Here is a 21,283-nt window from a genome sequence, read left to right on the forward strand (position 1 = left end):
CTGAGGCGAGTGGAAGGCGAGAAAAGGCAGCTCCGCTCCGCCTCTTCCTGCGGGAGCCGCGCAGTTGCCGCCATGGCGCCGACCCGTGCAGGCGCTGCTCTCCCCTCCGCCGCCCTCCTCCTCCTTGTGCCTCTGGCGGTGTCGAGCGCAGGGTTGAGCGGCTACTTCGGCACCAAGTCCCGCTACGAGGAGGTGAACCCGCACCTGGTGCGGGACCCGCTATCGCTGGGTGCCGCCGCGGGCGGGTCGCGGCTACCCGCCTCCTGCGCGCCGCTGCAGCTCCGCGCCTTGCTCCGCCACGGCACCCGCTACCCCACGGCCGGGCAGATCCGCCGCCTGGGTGAGCTGCACGCCCGCCTCCTCCGCCGCCCCGCAGCAGCAGCAGCAGCAGCCTGCCCCGCCGCCGCCGACCTGGCCGCTTGGCAGATGTGGTACGAGGAGAGCCTCGACGGGCGGCTGGCGCCGCAGGGCCGGCGCGACATGGAGCACCTGGCCCGCCGCTTGGCCGCCCGCTTCCCCGCCCTTTTCGCCGCCCGCCGCCGCCTGGTGCTGGCCAGCAGCTCCAAGCATCGCTGCCTGCAGAGCGGCGCCGCGTTTCGCCGCGGGCTCGGGCCTTCCCTCAGCCTCGGCAGCGACGGTAAGCCCGGACCCTCCCACCCCCGCTTCTTCCCTGAGGGAGCCCCACGTCCTCCCCGCTGCCCCGGGGCTGAGGGAAGCCGTGAGGCCAGTGCCATGTCCCCCATCCCCAGGCTGAGGGGAACCCTGCACCCTGCCTCCCCCCCCCCCCCCCCCCCCGTAGGGACACCGCTGTGGTGGGGGGACTGTCCCCGGGAGGGTGTCTGGGTGGCCGGGCCCCGGTACTCCTGGGGACGGCGGTGCTTCCCCCTGGCTGCATCCCTGAGGCCCGCGTTTGCTTTCAGAGGTGGAGGTTGAAGTTAACGATTCCTTGATGCGGTTTTTTGATCGCTGCGCCAAGTTTGTAGCCTTGGTGGAAGAGAACGACGCGGCGATGTGCCAGGTGAATGCCTTCAAAGAGGGGCCGGAGATGAGGAAGGTCTTGGAGAAGGTCGCGAGTGCCTTGTGTTTGCCGGTGGAGGAGCTAAATGCAGGTAATGAATGCCTGTTACAGGTGGCTTCGGCTCCGAGTCTGGCTGAGAACAGCTTCCCAGACGTGTAGTTATGCAGAGTAGGTAATTTAAAATATGCTGTAAATCGGAGACGCGGTCTCTAATTAAATGCATGAGGCTGTAAACATGTATTGGTGTTGCAGTAATGAATGCTTGTTAGTCAGTGGTCAGAAGAAAAAGGCGTTTGAAAATATCTTTCCTGTAGATGAAATCAACTTTACCTTTGTTTGGAGGGATATGAGTGTTACTTTTTAAATTTTGCTTTGTCAAGCAGGTGTAGCTTTTGTAAAACCTGTTACAATTCAAACACACAAATAACCTCAGGAGAAGGTGGACCTGTATGTCCGCCTTGTAACCTCACTTGTCCAGAACAGAAGTGCTAGGTTTCCCTGTGTGGTCAACTGGTGGGGCAGCCGCCCCAAATAGGTGTTGCTGTTGTTTCCAGCATGTCCCTAAAGCCGCAGTCCCAAAGTTGCAGTGCACTGCTGTTCAAACTCAGCCGCTAATGTGGAGGGTGAGTAGTGGTAGTCAAAGACCACTCTGTGTTAAACAGACACACCTTCCCTGTGTTGACTCTTCTGTCCTTTGTGGTGATGAGGACAAACTAGCGGTTGACATCTATAGCATGTACGTCAGCAGACGTGCAGCATTTGATGTGAAGTGCTCTCATTTTCCCCTCATAGCAATGTAACGTGAAAAGCTTGCAGTCTGGAATTTGGATTCTGCGCAATAATTTGGTTGAAAACTGCTTATTTTTGGTGCTTGGCCTTTGGACTGGCGATTATTTATTGGATTACGTGGTTTGCATTGCTAAATTGTAATTACATTTCATTTTAGAGGCAAGTTGAGAGAAAGTTGCTACTTGTGTACCAGTGGCTTATCTTTTGCTTGTTTGTTGGATTTGTTGCAGATCTTGTTCAAGTGGCTTTTCTCACCTGCTCGTATGAGCTGGCTATAAAAAATGTGACCTCCCCGTGGTGTTCACTCTTCAGTGAAGAAGATGCCAAGGTACGTGCTAAAGGGGAGAGAGGTTTGAGAAGCCTTCAGAAGATGCCTTAGTGTTCAGATATAACTCTTTGCACAGTCAGAAGTTGTGAGTTGCGTGCCCCTTATTCTTCAACCTAATGAAGCACTTCTTTGGTCTCCAAAGAGCTCTGGATTAAACAAGCAGCAAGACTGAAATACCCTCCTTTATTCAGACTTAAGTACTGGTGCAGTCTTGATTTGTCCTGATTCAAATTGTCTTTTCCTATTGTGCTTAATTCATATAATGCTTTTATTTCTGTGACCTCAGAAATGCTCTGGACAGCTTTGTTTTGCATATGATAATCATATGATAAAATACCTTGATTCCAGAGGACATCCGATGAGGTCTTCTAGGTCCTCTAAGGCTTTTTATATGGTTTTGGGGACTATCAGATCTCTAACCCTAATGCCTGTTAATAAAACTAGTAGAACCCAGATAAATGAGACTTATGTTGGTTCCTCTTCTTTCAAAAAGTACCTGATGTACCCTTTGATGTTCAGTAAGGCTCCCCCAAGGCTCTTAAGGCAACTTAGCACCCCTGGGAAAGAGGGGAGACCTCTACATAGATGGGTGGTTGGCTAAAGGTAAGCAATGAAGTTAGGAGTAAATGCTCTCCTCTCAAAGAGGAGCGGTGTCACCGTGCACTTCTGCTGAGACCTGTGCTGTTCAATATATTTATAAATAACTTAGCAGTGAGGTGGGAAAGCTTCCTGATTATGTGGAGTTACTTGGGATAGTAAGAATATGAGGTGTTGGAGAGAGGCTTTGCAGGGGGACCCTGTGAGGGTGAATTACGCAGCAGGCAGGTGGTGGTCACCGCGAAGCGATGCCTGTGGGATAAGTCGTCGAAACTTCATATACGAGGTGGCCGTCTCTCAGATCCATTGTGCCACTGAGAAGTGCAATTTTGATGGTATAGATCCATGAAATTGTCAGCCTAGCTACAGTAAAATTAGTGAACAACAATTAAAAAAACAACTTTAATGCTAGGAATTGTAAGAAAAGGAACAGAGAACAAGGAGAGCTTTGTGTGCTCTTACATGAATCCAAGGCACAGTTCTGTCTTTTTGAGATGTGTGCGCATCTTCAGAATGTAGAAATAGACAAACGCAGTTAAAGGTATGGGATTGCTTCCATGTGAAGAATGATGAACTAAGCTAAGCATCTTTAACCTTCATAAGGCAAAATCAGAAATGCTAAAAACCCGGTGGATAGTGATTGTCTTGTCCTGTGCAGTACCTAACGGGTACCAAATGAAGCTAGCAGCAGGCAGGTTCACAGCAGGCTGTTTGTTTTGACACAGCGTGTAGCCAAGCTGCAGGGTACTATTAAGGCTAAAACTTGGTACGTTCAAAGGGGAGATTGGGTTATTGTGGGAGAGAATCCACTGAAGTCTGTTACATTTGTAGAAAACCACCTTGGGGCTCAAAGCCATGGGCTGAAAATTACTGGAGTCTGGGGAAGTGTGCCTGCTGTTTTCCCTAGGCCTGATTATGAGCGTGATTAGAGACAAGATGCTGAATTGGGTGGCTCTTCAGTCTGGTCTATTGTGTCTGGTTTTATGCTGAAGCGGTTTTAACTGGAGCCTTGATGTTTGGGGTGGGAGGGGTTTTTTGTGTGTCAAAGAGTTGTTGATTTCATGTGGTGTGCAGTAGCATCATTGCTGCAGGTTGTGGGGTTTTTATTTTCCCTTAGCGCAATAATAAAAACTTGTAAACTCTGTAACTTTAGGTCCTGGAATACCTGAACGACCTGAAGCAATACTGGAAGAGAGGATATGGCTATGACATCAATAGTCGCTCCAGCTGCATTTTATTCCAAGATATCTTCCAGCATTTGGACAAAGCGGTGGAAGAGAGCAAAAGGTAAATAAAAAGGCTTTTGTGCTTTGGCTACAAGGTTTCTGTGGTCAATCCTGAGTTGGATTTAATGTGAAAACAAGTTAAGTACTTTACTTCCAAACATAACGATGTTAGGTGAGTTTGAGCTAGGAGAATTTTAATGGAGAGAACAAAATTTTTAATAGAGCAATATTGCTGTAAAGAGTATATATTTTTTTTTTTCCTCCCATTGATGCTCTTGTGCCCAGCTAATGTATTTCCATCTTTTAACTTACTGATCCACACGGGCCTTCAAGGGACAGCCAGCTGCTGTGTCTGATAATGGTGTTCTCTTCCTGCACGGTTTGAGAAGAGGCTGTTGAGTTAAAACAATGAGCTTTTTGTTTAAAATGTCCTTGTTAAAAATCATTTGTGGTGAAAATGGAAGACTGGGTTGAAAGCATCCCTGTGATACGTTCTGTTATCTGGTTACTTAAGCACTTCAGCATGGCAATCTTTCTTTCTGCATGCGTTTGATTTGAGTGTCTTGTGTTATTAAAGCTTTCTGTTCAGATTAAAGGTGGTGAAATGTAATTATGGAAAAATAACTATTACAGATCAATCCAAACACTTAGTGATTCTAGACCACAACAGGCTGTTGCAGGATCCAAGAGGCCGGAGCTGTAACAGCAAACCAGCCTTGTTGGAACAAACCTGCTTCGTTGTAACTAGGGAAGGGCAGACTTTAGGCGATATACTCGGTACCCTGTAAAAACAGGAAAAAGGCACTTCTGTCCTGAAGTCATTGTAAATGCATTGATTTGTTGCATGAATCCAAAGCCAGTAGTTCAGCTGGCCAGACTGAGAACTCGGTCTAGGATATTTAGTTTCCCATCCTTATTCTGTTACAGCAAAGCTGTAGTTTGGGAACACCACTGTAGCTGTAGGAGTAACTGTTGTTACTTGTAGCCTTACAAGTAACTGTTAGTAGACTTGAAAATACAATAACCAGGTGTCTTCAGAGGATGGTGGTCTGATAAAGTGGTTTGTCTTCATCTGTTGCCATGATTTGACAACAGTCATTTTGTGTCAGTGGAAGAACAATAGCAGTGGTACTCCATCCGCTGAGTTGCACAGTCCTCAAAACTGCGTTTGTAGTGTCATGGATATAACCATGCCTGTACTTCCCTAAAAATTAGAGATGAGATGCCATGCCTGTGCTATTTTTGTGTATTGTTTACTCCTACGAGCTGGTATCAGTCAGCAGTCGTGATTCAGTATCTGTTTGGTGTTGATCTTGTCTCGTGTGAATCGGTATGTTGGGGAGAAGTAAAGTAGGAACGAAACTGGGATCTGTTGTGGTGTGGAGGAAGAAGGCTTCGGTTACAGGTTGGGATGTTTGTGTCACAGAATTACCTGCATTTGCTTTCACGTGCTGGTAATCTATGGGGGTTTTTTTTGAGAGCTGCTTTAGGCTTAAATGCAGTGCATTCATATGAGAATTAATTTACCACCTGTGTGCATGTTCCTCACGCAAACTGAGGAATTATAAATTCATAGTTTAGTGATCAGTCACATGAATTAATACCTTAGCAGATAAGTGTGGAAATGTTTATAAAAGTACATGGTATCAAGGATATGATCGTAAGATCATATAAATATTGTGGCCTTAAATGCTTGATAGAAACCAATTTGTAGGTAACTTTAACTTAGAACCAGCAAATTCAGCTTTGGTGTTGATACATAAACGTTAGTTACATGTGATGGATGTTCTTGCATTCCTAGCATCCTTGGGACTTTATTTCTGTATTTTAATATATTAAAGTAGATCAGCCTAACACCCAGCAGAATGATATTAATAGCTCTGATATTTGAGAAGGAAAAGCATGAGTCACGGATATTTGAGGCTGCCTGTATATATTTTTTACATGATAACCCGTTGGAAGACGTTTGTTTTTTTTTTCCTTTTAGTTGGCAGACTGAAATTACAAGTAGCATTCACATTTTGGCTTGGAGGAACGATCCATAAAGTTGATTATAACCATTTTATAGTAGAGAAGACAGCAAAGAAGTTTTGTTCCTTTAAAAGTTTGCTGACTGAGGATCCAAGTTGGACATTAACAGCGGTGGAAGAACTGTGTGTTAAGTCAGTTGAAGTGTAATTCTCAAACTGTCAGTTGGCTTTTTTGCTGTCCTTTAGTGTGGGATGCAGAGAAGACACCCTATGTTCATCGCTGGAGCTGTGAGTGACGCAGGAATGTTGAGGTCATGTTTAATATATGACACGGTTTCTTTCATCTAAAGGGGAGTTATCGCTAGGTAAACAGTACAAGGACTGTTTATCTTAATTACTTCTGGGATTCACCTGGAAAATCAGACTGACACGTCTGTTTTTAACAGAGTGTCAGCTTAGTATGCGAGAAGGTAAATGCATTGAAAATTTGCCTTTGACATGTACATGTAGACTTCCCCAACACTTGCATCCAGATTAGTTAGTGCCGTGGTCCTGCTCTAATGATTACATGAGCCCAGGGAAGGGAGCCGTACAGGGTTGGAAATGAGAGCAGAGGATGGAAGCGTACAGGACTCCGCTGTGTTATGTGGCAACGGCAGTCAGGAGCCTTTCTGAATCTTACCTGTGCTGTGCACCAGCCAGCACAAAGGAGATGCCTCTGTTCATTTTTGCCGTGAATGGGTTAAAGCTTGGCAGTTGCAAACATAAAATAAGTTTGGCTTTGGGGAGGAGTTGCTGTGAATGAAAGGTGGGCTGAAGGAAGCAGCGATAGTGACCCCTCTACAGCCAAGCTGGCTTAAGAAATTGTGCTGTCAAATGATCGCTCTGGTGTCTGGAAATTTAAGGCTTGTGTGGGAGTCGGTGATACCTCTCGTTTTGGTAGTGGTGGAGTCAAAGCAGTGGTTATGCCGTTTAAATAAACTTCCTCACTGCATCCTTTCTTCAGCCTACTAGAGAGCTAAATGAAAAATACATTAGGGCACAGGTCATTAACACCCAACTGTGAACAGATTGACAGGCACGCTGCTGTGATTGCCTCTGTCATGTGCTCTGTCTGTCTCTACGAACAGACAAAGTAAGAACTGGGAATGAGAAGATCAGGAAGAAGCGCAGGTTAACATGTCCTTCTGAAATCTGAGAAATAACTTCTAAATGTAGCTTGACTCATGTAAGGAGAGCGATCACTTTTGTTTCCTTTTAGTGTAATTTACTCTTTGAACAGTGACAGCCTTTCAGTCCTTAAATTGTATGCACTAGTTGCGGCTGTGTGTCTCACCTGTATATAAGATATCCTTGTAAGTTTAATAATAATTAAAAAAAAAAAAGCCGTAGTTGAAAAAAAAATCTGTATCTGTGCATCTGATTGATTGAGAACTAGATCAGCAGTCACTAAATTACAAGGTGGAGCAGGCTCCTTGGGGAAGAGCGAGTGTCTGAGAGCACTAAAGGACCGAGATAACTTCATCCTGTCTTTCAGCTTTGGCTGCAGAAGTTCGGTTGCAGTCCCTGGGGTTCTCATGTTGTATTGCGACCACAGAGGGAAGCAGGCAGTGAGTTTATGCATGCGTGTAATGGACTGGGACCCTAAAAATCTTGCAAAATTCAAAGCTGGGTGAGCCGTCTGTTTAGTCTGCATCACCCTAAGTGGGAACTGAAAGCTTCCAAAGTGCGTTGCCTTGCACAAAAGGAGCATGTCACTCCATCCCACAACATAAGGTGGCAGTCTTAAAGCACCGAAGACTTGAGTATAATCTGAATTGGACAACCCGGTGCAATTCAGAATATGTGGAAATCTGCCGCTGCCGATGTATTGGAACAGCTTGTGTCTCTTGTGATCTAGAGAGTGGAGGTGCAACTAATGCTTTTTCATCTAGGGAGAGAGACTTATCCCGGATGGCAATATGAAAGTACAAATGAAAACAAGAAACCATACAAATAAAAAAAATATACCTGTGTTAATAACAGTAGAAAATGTTTGGTTGTGCATGCATGTGCATGAGTGTCTCTCTCTCTCTCTCTCTCTCTTTTTTGTTTTTTTTATGGTATTGTGCAACTTCAAGGCAACAGGTTAAATACTTTTGCAGCAGTTCATTACTCAAAAAATGAACCTTTGTGATGATGAAATGTCTTTCAGTGGAATGTTGTTTCAATTTAGCAATGTTTAGCATTCATTTCTAACTGGCTGTTTGCTTTAAAAATTTGCTAACAACAAATTCACTTCCAGAGCATTATCTTTGCTCCAAGTTCTCCTTTCTTTCTGGAAGGCTTAGATTGGGCTATCCAAAAGTAGAAAGGGGAGCATTTCTGTTCCAGCAAGAAGCTGAGGGATCTGGATTATCTGTTCTGCTCCAGGCTTGGCAGTGGAGAACAGTGTTGGCAGTGCTGCATTTTTGTAGCACGCTCTGAGTATTTATATTCAATAGCTTTGTCCTGTTTTCATTCCCAGTTACGGCTGAATTAAAAAGAGAAACCTTGCTTTTATTGTAACCCTGTTTCTTCCATGAACTGATTCTTGCCCTTGCAATCTGATTGCTTAGTTGCCTTATTAGTTGCCACGTTAAAACTCACTTTTCTTTCTTCTGGGGAAAATATTTTCTGGTGATGAGTCTATCCTTAAGAAAATGATGAAGGTGGTAATAAATACCTATTTCTAATTAGTCCCACCTTCAATTTGCGGTGCGAAAGTTTCAGACATTTTAAGGATCTTTCGTCATATGAATTCTAATAGAATGCTTGGTTTAAACTAGCAATAGTCTCTTCTATGTAGGTCTTGCTGTACAGCAAGATGGTTTTGAAGGCTGTTAAAGGGATTTTCACTATATGATTGCTCTTGTCAACTGTCCCCATCCAGACAGCCGATGGAAAAGTGTTAGAATATCTATTCAGGAACTTGGGTCTGATGTTGGATTTATCAATAGTTGTATTAGTGACCACCTACTGTTAGCACACCCATGCATGGACCCTATTCTTCTGCACCCTCAGTAGCAATAAAGTATAAATGTCTAATAAATGTTAATTCTTCAGTAGAAAGCGTCTACTCCTTGAGACCTTACCACAGTCACAGTGGGCCTTGCAGGACCACATTCCTCCATACCTTCTTATCAGTCTGTAAGGAAATGTCATGGTCACATTTCTAGGGAGAGGTTGGGGGCCAGGACTCTCTCTTCCATAAAATTTTGTTTTTTGTAATTAAGAAAATTTGTATCATAAGAGTTGAATATAAATTAAACCAGGTGATTTGTTGTACTGAAATGGCGTAGTTGGGCAGTTGTCTCAGTCCATAAAGCACTTTATTTTTGTGAAGACATAAGAATTGCATTTTTCCGAAGTCTTCCTGCTATGGATAGAAAATACAGAGTCAGGCTATGCAACTATGTGGCAAAGAAGCTAATGGGGAAATACTCTTCACTAAACTGTTGGATTTTCCCCCCACCCAAGCCTAGGCCTTACTGAAAGCGTCCCTGCTCTTCATTCTATTGGTAAAACTGCCAGGTAGTGATACGTGCGTGCATGTTCACTTGCAGTTGTGCTACTATGGAAGAATCCTTGAAAGGCTGCTCTTACCAGTCAGCATTTGTTTAAACAGTTAGAAAGCGTCCAGTTTCCCAAAGCTGTGGTATTTAGAGACGCTTCAACATCGGGATGTAGAGGAGCAATCAGTGAGTATCACCTTACCTCGGAGGAAGCATTGAATTCTTTGCGGCTTGTATGTGGGCTATAGCTAGTGACCAAACCCTATTATGATTCTTCCCCCCCACCTAACATGGTGCTGGTGGTAGGAATGACCTCAGACTTGATGGGCCCCCATCCCTCAAGAGGCGTATCTGGTCTGTGTTGCATGGAACTGCTGGGGCTGCCAGCTCAACCCCGTTGCTCGCTGGCTTCTTGCCTTGTTGGGAGACTTGGCACGCTGAACTGGGAAGGAGAAAGGGGAAACACTACGCCTGCAGGAGGAAGCAACCCTGTTGCTGCAGTGTAGGGTATGGATCTGTAGGAAAACTGTACGTAGAAGGGATAAAGATGTGCATTGCTTTTCAGCTTCAGGTTTCTGTGAGATGCCCAGGTGAGCCTTACATCTGTGATCTGGGAATGCTGTTCTGCTGACAGGAACTGTGTGTGTTGATGAGAAATCCGTGTATTTTGGTAGTTAATGCAATACGAAGCCGCTGATCTTATTAAAAAAAAAACCACCTTAACAGCTACACAGTTGGGCAGGGGTGGATTTGAAAATTGGTTGTGGCGTGCTTTAAGGATATCAGCTATTCATTAAAGCTGTTTTACACTTTTTTTTCTTCTAGCTTCAAATATTTAACAAGTCTGCGTTTCTTGCTCGTGAAAGAGAATATGAAATACCTGTTATTATTTGTACTGTCCGAATGGATTACCATAAGGCTCTGGAAACTGGGAGGTATGCTTTGTGCAGCCATCTCAGTATTTAAAGTATGTGGCTAATGATTGAAAATACTAACCTAGCTGCACATACACATTGCAAAATACTTGGTGGTTTCCTCTGAGAGTAAGCAGGTTCAACGTATTTAAAAGAAGACTTATTTGAATTTGAATGTAGTTCAAGATCAAGTGAAGGTGATCTTTGTGGTTATACCAGGCTAAGCCATAAGGTAAACAGCTTAATTTGCCAATTTATTGGGAGCTTTTATTGTTTCATGTAACTTGTCTTCGTCTTTGCAGGTCAGTTCACAACACGATTGATAACCTTTCTGTAGTCATTTACTACTGTGCTCTAATTGCTCCTTTCAAACCTATGACTCAGTACAGACGAATTCAATATATGATCTAAAAACAATTAACTGTTCAAAACTATCTTTTTATAGTATGTACAAAGGGAACAGAGCAAAAAGCTTCCACGTATGCAGTAGAAATTATATAATTGGATTTAAAAAACCCCTTTTGCTCAGATCCTAATTGTTCAGTCATTTCTTTCATTAAAACTTCTTGGTTGTCGCTGGGATCCCACGTTTGCACAGTGCGGGTTCTTGGTTCTCTGGGTGCATCAGCAGGTTCGGGATGTCCTGCGTCCCTTGGTGAGAGTTGTAAACCAGTGTGTTTGATCACCCACCCGGTAGCAGAGCAGCTCCAAAGGAGAACCGGGGCTATGACACGTAGACATGTAATGTACATTATTTGAAGTGCAGGGCAGTTTGTAGCCCGATGCGTGCTGCATGGCCTTACTTCGAGGTATGAAGCGGCTCTTGCAGAGCCAGGTCAGAGGCGTTAGTAGTGTGCTCCCCAGAGGGTCCCGTTCTCAGAGGGTGTGGAGGCGTGGGTGGCTCCATGTGGCTTTGTATGGGGCCACTTCAGGAGTGTCCCCACTGTGTCCCTTGACTCTTTGGGCTACTGCGGAAGCCTGTGATGAAAGCTTCTGGACTAGGTGCTTGCCACCTCATCTGCTAATTACATAGTGATATATAACTTACCAAAAAGAAAAAAAAAAAAATTGCTTGACTTCCGTATATCTGTTCAGAGAGGAGGACAGGTGGTGTGCGTGTGATCGGTAAACTGATCCCTGTAATAAGCTGTTCATGTATTCACAGAACAATGTGCCAGCTGTACAGTTCAGTAGACCACACAGTTTAGATTAGTACACCTGAAAAATATGCAGGTCTTGACTTCATTTCCAGAAAATCGGAGAAGTGGGATGACTTTCGCTTCTTGACATGATTAAAGAGTGCTTTTGGGGAAACCAGGTAGAGACGTGAAATTCTCCATAGGTCCTTATAGCACGTTCAGCAGCATCCCTGTGTCTGCATTTCTGAAGTGTGTGTGTTTGCTGACTTCTCTCAGATACCTGGGCAGTCCAAGGGACCTCCCCTGGGAATGTGTCTTTTCATCTGTCTGCCTAGAACTGGATATTTGAAGTGTTGTTTGTGCCTTTCAACCCTCCCAGAACATACTTAATCTCACATTAATTACCTAATACTTGCTTGCTCAGGATTCCTTGGAAAAGATATCTCAGCAACTTTTGTAGAGTCATACCCTTTTATCTAAGGAATTAAAAAACAAAGCAAAACAATACCTAGACATCTAACACACAAATGAACTGATCTAACCAGTATTTAGCTTGGGCAGGAAGGGTTTGACAAGTGACGTGACCCTCTTGATTTGGTTTTGGCTTGTCATGATCGTTCAACATTGGGCATCAGCATGATGGTGCTGCGGTAATGCATTTAATCTCTGAGGTCTGTAAGAACGTGAGAGGTGGGATCGTTCAGAAAAGAGCCTTTGAGACTGCAGAAGCTCTGAAGTGAAATGCAGTGAAGCCTAGTTAGCTTTGGGTGATTAACTCTTGCGGGACTAGATAAGAGGTGTTGCTGTTTAATCAGGGTTTTAAATGGGTTTTGTGTAGTCTTGTCAGCTTTTCAAGTTTGCCTTTGCTGTGGGTGAGCTCATGTATGTCCTTGTTGGAAAAGAAAATTTTTATCTTGTCAGTATTTGTGGTGGTGTTTTGTTGTGTTGGTACTGATTCTGGAAATGAATGAGCACAGCTGTCTTCTGTTCTACTATTTAAGGTGGAAGTTTTGACACATGAGGACTTAATACTGTTGGACAGTTGGGTGGTTTTTTTTTTCCTTCCCACTAGTGATAACACTCTGAGCAACACTACTGTTAAGTATTTTTGCTGCCCTCCGAGTCCTGCCACTGCGTTCCCTGATCTCTGCTGTTTCCTTGTAGATTTAGAGTTCCTCCAGCTGTTTTTTCCAGTAATAAAGGGAATAAACAGGGGCAGGTGGGAGGGATGGAGAATTCAACCCATAGGTGAAAAGAGAGGTTTTTGAGTCCTTTGTCCTGGCTTTCGGATTGGGGAGAAAAAGGACAGAATGTAGTCTAAGCTTCCTTGTTTAACACTTGTTAAAACTTACCTTCTTTGAAGTTGCTGGAGGGATTTTGCATGAGGTTTGAAGGTTGGCCAGGTAAGCTTTGCTGTAGGGAATGTTTCTTCTTATCCCACTATCTCCTGGGGTTTGGGTTATCTCTAGCTGAAAGTCACATTGGTGCTTAGGAAATAAACTTCGTTTAAAAGAAAGTTCACTTCTTCCGTGTCTAAAGTGACATATCAGTAGTCCTAGGAAGAGTAGGAACAATCTAGTGTTGAGGATGGGTGAGCTGATGCAGAAGATTCAGGGTTAAACCCAAATCTGCTGAGATTAAGGAGAACTAGAATTTGCCTAAATGATAAATCCCATGTCTCTGCTTCTCCACAGTGCCTTTTTTTCCATGATGAGACTTAGCTTTTTGGGGTTGTGCTGATGAATTGTTCAGTAACTTCTTAATTTTCAGCGGTGGTCAGATTTACTTAGAAGGTTACAGCGTGGGCGGTTCAGTAGCTGAAGTTGACACGTCTCTTCAATGAACCCTGCTCATGTTCTGCCTAGTGACAGCCACTTCTGCTCATTTGGAAGTGCCCCATAAAATGAATATGAAACCAATCGCCAGCAATCACTTTCAGACAAGCTCGTAATATTTTATGGCAAAGTTTTATGCGCAGTCTCTTCATCTCCCTTTAAAGTTGGAAATGAGATTTTTTTTTTTTACTGATCAGTGTGCTTTCCCAAGTCATTGACTGCTAAATAAAAGGGAGGAAAAATGTGAATTGAAATATCATTAGCAGTTGCCTACGATGTGGAGAACTTTGTCTGATGCTTCCATGTGATGCTGAGTCATTAATCAATTGGAAAGAAGATTGAGTGTGGAAACCTCAGGCCTTCTGTTTAATATTTTATTAGCCTGTGCTACTGTGTTGAATTTATCAGTGTTTTGTTGATTGTGCTTTGGGCTCCTGTCTTTATCAGAAATGTAGGGGCAGTGGTAACCTTTGCCTGTGTACACGCTCTGAAGAGGCAATCTTTCATGATTTCTCCATAATTCAAAATATTGCTGTTGCTGTTTTAACCTTGATGGTGATTTTTATTGTCATTATTAGATGATATGAAACCACGTTTGAACTGGAGTCATGACCCCAGAGACTGAACAGGGAGTGCTTGAGTAGTCTTAGAAATCAGATATCCAGAGCTGGTGAGAAACCAAGTATACTGTGTTAAAGAGGCTATTGAAAACTGAGGATTGTATCGTATAAGGAAACAGTTTTAATCCTCATTAAAATAATATGGTGGGATAGCTGTGAGTGGGAGAGGTTTCTTTTGTCTCTTTGACAGGTTTGGCCTGTCAGCATGAGGATTCCATGAGATTAAAGCAGGTGAAATAAAAACTCAAGTTACAGTGAGAATGAACGCCTTGTTTATTCCTTCTGTTGTCTTCATGAGATTTTCTTTCCGTGTTCTTTAAAACTTCTGCGTGTGTATGTGTATATGCTATAATTTTGTTTCCTGTTTTGGAAACATATGTCTTGCCATTTTTTTTTAACTAAGTAGTTAACAATATTTTTTGTGATTTACTTCCATTTCAAAATTCCTGCTCGCATCCGCTGGAAAGTAAAGCCAAGCCTTGCTTAAAGCCAGTGCCGATAGCCAGAATGTTAATTTTTTTTTTTTTTTCTTTTTCCCTTAGCAGCTCTGAAACCTTTTTTTGGGGGGTGGGGTGTGTGTGTGAAATCCACTCCCTGTGGAGTAAATAATGCCTATGTAACACTTGTTTTGGAGACTTCAGCAGCGTATTCACATTACTAGCTTCCTTGCTTAGTAAACTATAAAATACAGACCACCACGCTTGGAAGCAGGCATGTGTATAAGGGCGTGCAGCTGGGACGAAAGGAAAATGTGCCGAGTTGCTAGGGCTGGGTGATAACTCCCCCAAGAGTGCTAAAAGAGCTTGAATGAAATAGCTGAAATAACAGCCGGTGTGTGTTGGTTTCAGCCAAGAAGCTTGTGGGGGCTGGCGGGTGTGATGATTTATAAGGAGTACAGTCAGAAGAGCTGCAGGCTCACCAGGGAGCTGAACAGTGCAAGGTGTGTTTCAGACTGCACAAACACCATGGCTGTATCGAGCTGGTAGTACAGAGCCCATCCTGTGCCCGTACTGAATTCCTGCTTATGTGATCAAAGTTCGAATCTACAGGCAAGTCCCCCAGTTAACCGTTTTTTGAGTTGCTTCAGACTTCAGGTTGGCGTGGAGGAAACGCCTCCGTTTCAGGCCAATCGACATGTGTCTTATCTGTGGGTGGACTTTCCTGGCAGCTGGAGTGTTGCCAAACATCACTTTTTGTCTCACGAAAGCTGAACGTGTATTTACATCTGCTGGAACAAGTGACCTGGGCTTCTGAGTGCCATTTGGAGATGGTCCCAAAAAGCCATCATCCTGATCTGGAGCAAGGGGCAAATTTTCATCTTGGCTGATGCTTCCTCGTGCAGCAAGCCAGCTCTTATTTTTCCTTTGGTTGAACAATGTGTCACTTTTTGTTGCACAAACTGGCTTCGTTTTAGGCTTTGTTCGTGGTATGAACCAGGGGCTTAATTTGCTGGCCTGTGTGCTGAGGGAGCATAATCTTCTTTTTGACTAGTTTGTGTTCTTGAGAATTAGTAATGGCAGTAGTCCTGCTTATAATTTGGACTAATAAATTGCAGAGGGACAGCCGTTTTCCTCCAACGACTGGATCGCTGTCTTCAGACTAAACTTTGGCAAATGCTTGATGTACCTTCCAAACAGCTGAACTGTATTACAGGGAGGAAAAAAAAAATTGGCAGTATTTTGCTATCAAATTAAGGTTCTTGTTCTAGCACGATATGCAGTTAAAAGCATTGGTGGTCGTAGAGGTAGGCAAGAAACACTCCTTAAAATCCTGCACTGGTGGTGGTGTGCCGGGGAGGGAAGCAGTTTGTGTGTTAAATCAGTAATCTGTTTGCTTGTGCAGGCAATCATGTGGTTGTAGTTAGGTCAGAGGGTAGTAGGGGTTTACTGTAGTTTCTTTATGCGCCAATAAGTTTGTACTTAGACTTAATTTTCATCTTGAAACTGAATTGTCACTTATCCTTTATTACAGCGGTTGGAAAAGGTTTTTGATCCTCAAATCTAGCAAAATTAATGCTGAAAACTTTGAAACTTTCCAGGTCTAAAATGATGATAATGTGGGGGCTTGTCTTCGCTGCACCTTGGATTAATTTAGGCAGAAGCTTATTCAAAAGACTTAAAAAGTCTGTGTCATTTCAAGTATTTAGAACAGCTAAAGAAAAAGGGTATGTTTTACTGGTAAATCATTGGTCTTTGAAGTGGATTGTGTCCTGGATGATCTCGCTTAATAGTTCGTTATGCTTTGTCATTCAGGTACTTTTTGCGTCTGCCAGGGAACAACAAACAAAAATTACTGACTCTAATCAATCCTGTTAAACACAGCTCAGCATCCTGGGAAAAGCTGTTGCATTTTAGCCTTAGGTTTGTAGTAAAGCAAATCTGTGAAACTTGTAGCAAAAATTTGATTTGGTTTAAAAAAAAAAAAAAAAAAAAATAGGAAAGACTCAGGGAGTTTTTCCAAACAGCCCGTGATGGGGGAATGGCTGTATGTATTTGGAATGGATCTGTGTTAACAGAAATAATGAGTTACTGCGATGTCCTCGAGCCTTCCCACGTGCTGACAGTGGAAAGGGACCCTGTCACATCCGATGAAGGGCTTGACTTGGTTTGTATGTTAACAAAGCCTTGCAGCTGGCTTGGTGATTTGCTGCCCTTCTCTGCCTCCTCCCATCAGGAATTGGAATGCTGTTTAAAAATCATGTATTTAATCCAAAACCAGTATATTAACTGTAGCATGGTCACTGGATCTTCCCATCCCTGGGATGAGCACAAGCGACTAGGTTCACACAGGGAGTCAGAGAGATGTACTGAGTATATGGACACACACCATTAATCTCTTTCTTCCTTTTGTTTGCCATATTTATATTAGGCTCTAGCTGTAGCCTAACTACATTTATTACAACTTCTTACATTTTATGTAAAAGCCAATACCTTAAATTGGGACAAAATTTAGGAAGCTTGGATGCTTTAAAAAAAGTCTGTAATATCCTGAAATTCCCAAACAGGCTTTTATCGGGCATTAGAGTAAAACAAGTTCAAAGTCTACTTTAAGCCTTTGTTGCTGACAGCTGTGCAATATGTTGGCATGTTTGTTTTAAAGCACAGGCTCTTGCTCATCCTTTGCGCTTTTTTTCTTTTTTAGTTCAAAACCCATTTCTTCACCTTTGATTGTACAAGTTGGACATGCAGAGACACTTCAGCCACTGCTTGCCCTCATGGGTTTCTTCAAAGATGATGAGCCCCTCAGGGCAAACAATTACGCCAGACAAACGCATCGGAAATTTCGCAGTGGCCGGATTGTGCCTTATGCAGCCAACCTGGTATTTGTGCTTTACCACTGTGATCAAGTGAAAACCTCTAAAGAAGAGTATCAAGTGCAGATGCTGTTGAATGAAAAACTGATGTCGTTTCATCACTCGAATGAAACCATCTCTACTTACGCGAACCTCAAGGACTATTACAAGGACATCCTGGAAAACTGTCACTTCAAACAGGAGTGTGAATTACCAAAAGTTAATATTACTGCTATTGACGAACTTTGAGGGAATGAAACGGAGTGAGTGTTCTGCAAATTGATCTTGGTTCTGTTTGACAGATGTTGTGAACAAGCACTTTTGATTATTTGCTGCTGCTGTGTTGACTTTCTAAACTTGCGGATTTGATGGGTTGTCTCAGTTAGCTCAGTGCACTGTTCATTTATTACATAAGCAGAATTACAAAAACAAATGCTGTAACAAGGATGTTGCTGAGCATTTGTAACAAATACGTGATGCAAGATGAAGCGTACCTGTATGTTTTTATGTACGAATAAGTAATTTCATTGGTCATTCCACTTATAATGTGGATGTGTGCTGTAGATGGATTTAAGAGCTGGAGCAACTTCTGTTTTATCAGAGCTGAAGGTGGTTGGACTGATTCAGTATTGCTTTGCGCTGCCTGTTTTGCTAGCTACTGTTTTCCTGTGGCAGGCAGGAAATAATTCAAACCTGCAAGCTTTTTTGCTCCTTTTCCTGAGCTTCTAGGAGGGAGAGCCTACATAGTCCTTTTCCACAGCCGCCCAACTTCTGCCTGGACAGCACCAGGGGAACATCTCTTTCTTGGTCATTTAAAGCAGGAGGAGTTGCAGTGTTTGCCTGAAAAGGGTCCAGGACCTAAAAGTCTTAAAGTTATCATTGACCCATCCCGCATAGCAAGTTAGCCTCCAGGATAAGTAAATTATCTTTACAAAGAAGAAATAAATAAATAAAAAAGGAAAAAATGAGGGAGTGGGATGTAGCCGCTCTTCCTTTAAGGTGCTCTGGGAGATGCAGCAGTTGTTCTCTAAGTGATCTGGTGTGTCCTTTCACTTGACACCATCAATTTCTTGTGTTAAAGCTTTGGGCTAGGGCATTCAGGTTAGGCTCTGCTACGGCTGTGAACGTCTTAGTCCTGTCCAGGTGCTGACAGTTTTCCTAGCAGCTCTGGTTGGAAGGGACGTCTGGAGGTCTCCAGTCCAGCCTCCTACTTGAAATGGGATTGTTGCTAACCTGAAATCCAGGCAGGTTTTGGACTGTAAAAAGCATCTGGCTGAGACTTGACTTCTGCTGGCTTGAAGGCACCAAACGTGGTGTCACTTACGTAGGCCCTATACATTTGATGTGCCACCTTGTTCTTGAAGTGAAGCTGGTTTTAAAGAAATTAATTCCATACAAGTACTGGCGATCTTTTAAAGCAATTGCACTTAAAGTAGGTTCACTTGCTACTGAAAGTTGGAAAGAATTTGAGAGCTCTGCAGTGTGGCAGAAAAAGGAAAAATGAAGATAACTGTCCAGAAGTGTCTGAAATACAGTAAGTCAGATAAAAATTCCTTCATCGCCCAGAAGGGAATGGCTGTGTGAACAAGTTGCCCCAAAGCAAATGAGGGTGTGGATTTATGGTGCTGGTAGCTCTTGAAATGTATACTCACACCCTGTGATGACTGTTCCAGAGCTCACCCCATAAAGTGAGGCGTAGTTTGCTGTGTTTACTGGGGAGGGGGTGAAAGGTTGGTATAACCCATTACCACAGGGTGTCAGGTGCACTGTAAACATTTGTACCCTCATTTGCTACAGGGCAACTTCTTTTTGTAGGCTCACCGTCAGAACTGGGAACTAAACTGCTGCAAAAACAACAGCAGGAAAGAGAAAGCCAAACTGGCTCAAAGTTGAGGAGTTAAACTTAGTGTATAATATTTTTATTTTTCTTGAGGACTTAGGCTTCTGTCACTTTTTTTTTAATATGGCTTGTATAAAAGCACTTAAGGCTTACATATCTGGAAGTTAAGGAGCAATTGAAAACCTGTTTTTCACTGTTGTACTCCGAGTTAAGGGCTTTTCCCTGTGTTGGGATGTAGGGCCCCGTTTCATTTGTGCACCGATTTCTGTGGAGACCAAGGTTCTGATAGCTGAAGATACTGATTAAAACTGGTGGATATTTCAGCATTAACATCCCGGTGAAATACTTGCCTGTGTTAGCTCTGCAGCGATTTTTCTGAAACTGGTGAAACGGTTAGGGAGGAGTATCGATGCTGAAACAAAGGTAGGAATATAGGTCAGGATAATTGTCAGCCCCAGCATATGACTTTTACTGCTATATCAGCTTTGCATGTCTCCTTTTTGTACATGATCTTACCTTGAGACTAAGTCAACTGATCATAATTACTGTGACAGATGCCTGTTAGGAACTTTATTGCAACATTTGAGCCAAGCTACAAAGAAATGAACCTTTGTTTAAAGGCAGTTAAGTTTGGTAAATAACAGACCCAAGAGTGAGAAAATCCACCTTTGAACAAGTATTTTTTCTGTGAGTCAGTAATCCTGTGATGATTCATGATTTGAACAGAAGGGATGAAAGCCTGACTATTGGAGATGAATGGAGGATTTCTGTTTGTCAGTTCAGTGAGACTTATTTTAAGACATCATATTTGTTAAAAGGTACATCCTTCTTCCTCGTGGAGGAGAAATACGTTGCGCTTGACTGCTTTTTGATCATGTGCCAGATGAGGTGGAAGAACCAAAAAATTCCTTCTACAGTTGAAGCATCACTTGCTTCTGCATTACCAAGTTGATTATATGCTTAAATTCTGTGCAAAGGGCTTCAAGGATGACTCTTCAGAGGCTGTTTCGTATTTTGCCTTGGAGTACAGGTCCATCATACCTCCAGCATAACAGATATATCTTCAGTGGCTGTCAGCAATTAGCTGAAAAGGAAAATGTGCTGTTTGCTTTCTGTATTTAAAGGATGCGCTGGCTCACTGCTGAGGCAGAATTAGAGGCTGAATTTGGAAACTTTGCAGAACTGTAGCAATAGAAGTGCTTGGACATGTAAATATTCTAGGCACTTGTTGATGTGACTGATTCTTACTATTGGGGAGGTGACTTCAGTATGATCCTTTTATTTAGTAAATATATAAATTTGTTTATATACTGAAAAGGAAAAGTAAAATGGACCAAATATTTCCATAAAGTTGGGCATTAGCTCAGTGAGCGGTATTTGGACAGGCTGCCATATGTCATGGCATTGCAGATTACCACATCCTGGAAAAGTCCTGTAAGAAAAACTGTCCTGCTTTCTCTTCCTTCCTGTGGCTCTGGACAAAACACCTCATCTCAGTCATCCGTTGAGGACTTCGTTTGCAACCTTTCTCAAACTGGAGGCTTTCATTGATGAAAAATACCAACCAAGTGTTCTTGGATGCTGGCCTTAAATACATTTGAAATGTATTTTATTTTGTTAAATGTCTAAAACTTAACTAATCTTTCCGGCAGATTCATTTGTTCCTCCTAATAAGTACTGCTGCTGTAATTCTGGTTAGCATCGAGCTGTCAAATCACTGGACACAATGTGAATTTGTAATAATATGGTACTAACTGGATGAATTTTGAGAACTTGTTTTGGATTTTTAGTGCTGTGAAATAAAACTGCACACTTTCTTCATCTCTGTTTTATGAGCAGTAATAATGACACGATCTTTACTGTCATGGCTGTGTTCTGCTTCAAAATACATTTGGTAGGTTGCTATTACTTGCATTGGTGTCTCTGATTATTTTAAGTCATCAAATTGCTTGATGATTAATATAAAATACCTTAATTAAGTTTTTACTCTCACATTTTGAGGTGAGTGAAAATTTACTCTTGTTTCCAGGAGCCCTGGTTTTAAAAACAGTGATAGTTTCCTGACAAGGTTTTTGCAGTATGCAAAATGTCTGGAAATGTCCTGCATTTTGAAGTGGAGTGAGGGTTGCACACAGGTTTTTGTGCAGTCCAGAATCTGCTGCAGTATTATTTTTCTAAACAT

At 42.9% G+C, this 21,283-nt stretch overlaps 1 protein-coding gene across 1 annotated transcript; it reads left to right on the top strand.

Annotated features, from left to right (window-relative positions):
- Positions 1-72: 72 nt before the first annotated feature.
- Positions 73-20,966, top strand: MINPP1 (multiple inositol-polyphosphate phosphatase 1). The gene is made up of 5 exons (XM_050898993.1): positions 73-637; positions 921-1,109; positions 2,038-2,135; positions 3,886-4,019; positions 17,111-20,966. Exons 1-5 carry the CDS (start codon positions 73-75, stop codon positions 17,508-17,510), a joined length of 1,386 nt encoding a protein of 461 aa, XP_050754950.1. The 3' UTR covers positions 17,511-20,966.
- The last annotated feature ends 317 nt before the right edge of the window (positions 20,967-21,283 follow it).

The sequence above is a fragment of the Gymnogyps californianus genome, chromosome 6, assembly GCF_018139145.2.
Source record: "Gymnogyps californianus isolate 813 chromosome 6, ASM1813914v2, whole genome shotgun sequence".
In the NCBI taxonomy this organism is placed as follows: Eukaryota; Metazoa; Chordata; class Aves; order Accipitriformes; family Cathartidae; genus Gymnogyps; species Gymnogyps californianus.

Bases quoted from the DNA above. Each gene is read 5' to 3' on its own strand.
- MINPP1 (XM_050898993.1), top strand. From the start codon at position 73: ATGGCGCCGACCCGTGCAGGCGCTGCTCTCCCCTCCGCCGCCCTCCTC. The intron at 1,110-2,037 runs GTAATGAATGCC...GATTTGTTGCAG, and splicing joins GGTGGAGGAGCTAAATGCAG to ATCTTGTTCAAGTGGCTTTT. The intron at 4,020-17,110 runs GTAAATAAAAAG...TTTCTTTTTTAG, and splicing joins GCGGTGGAAGAGAGCAAAAG to TTCAAAACCCATTTCTTCAC.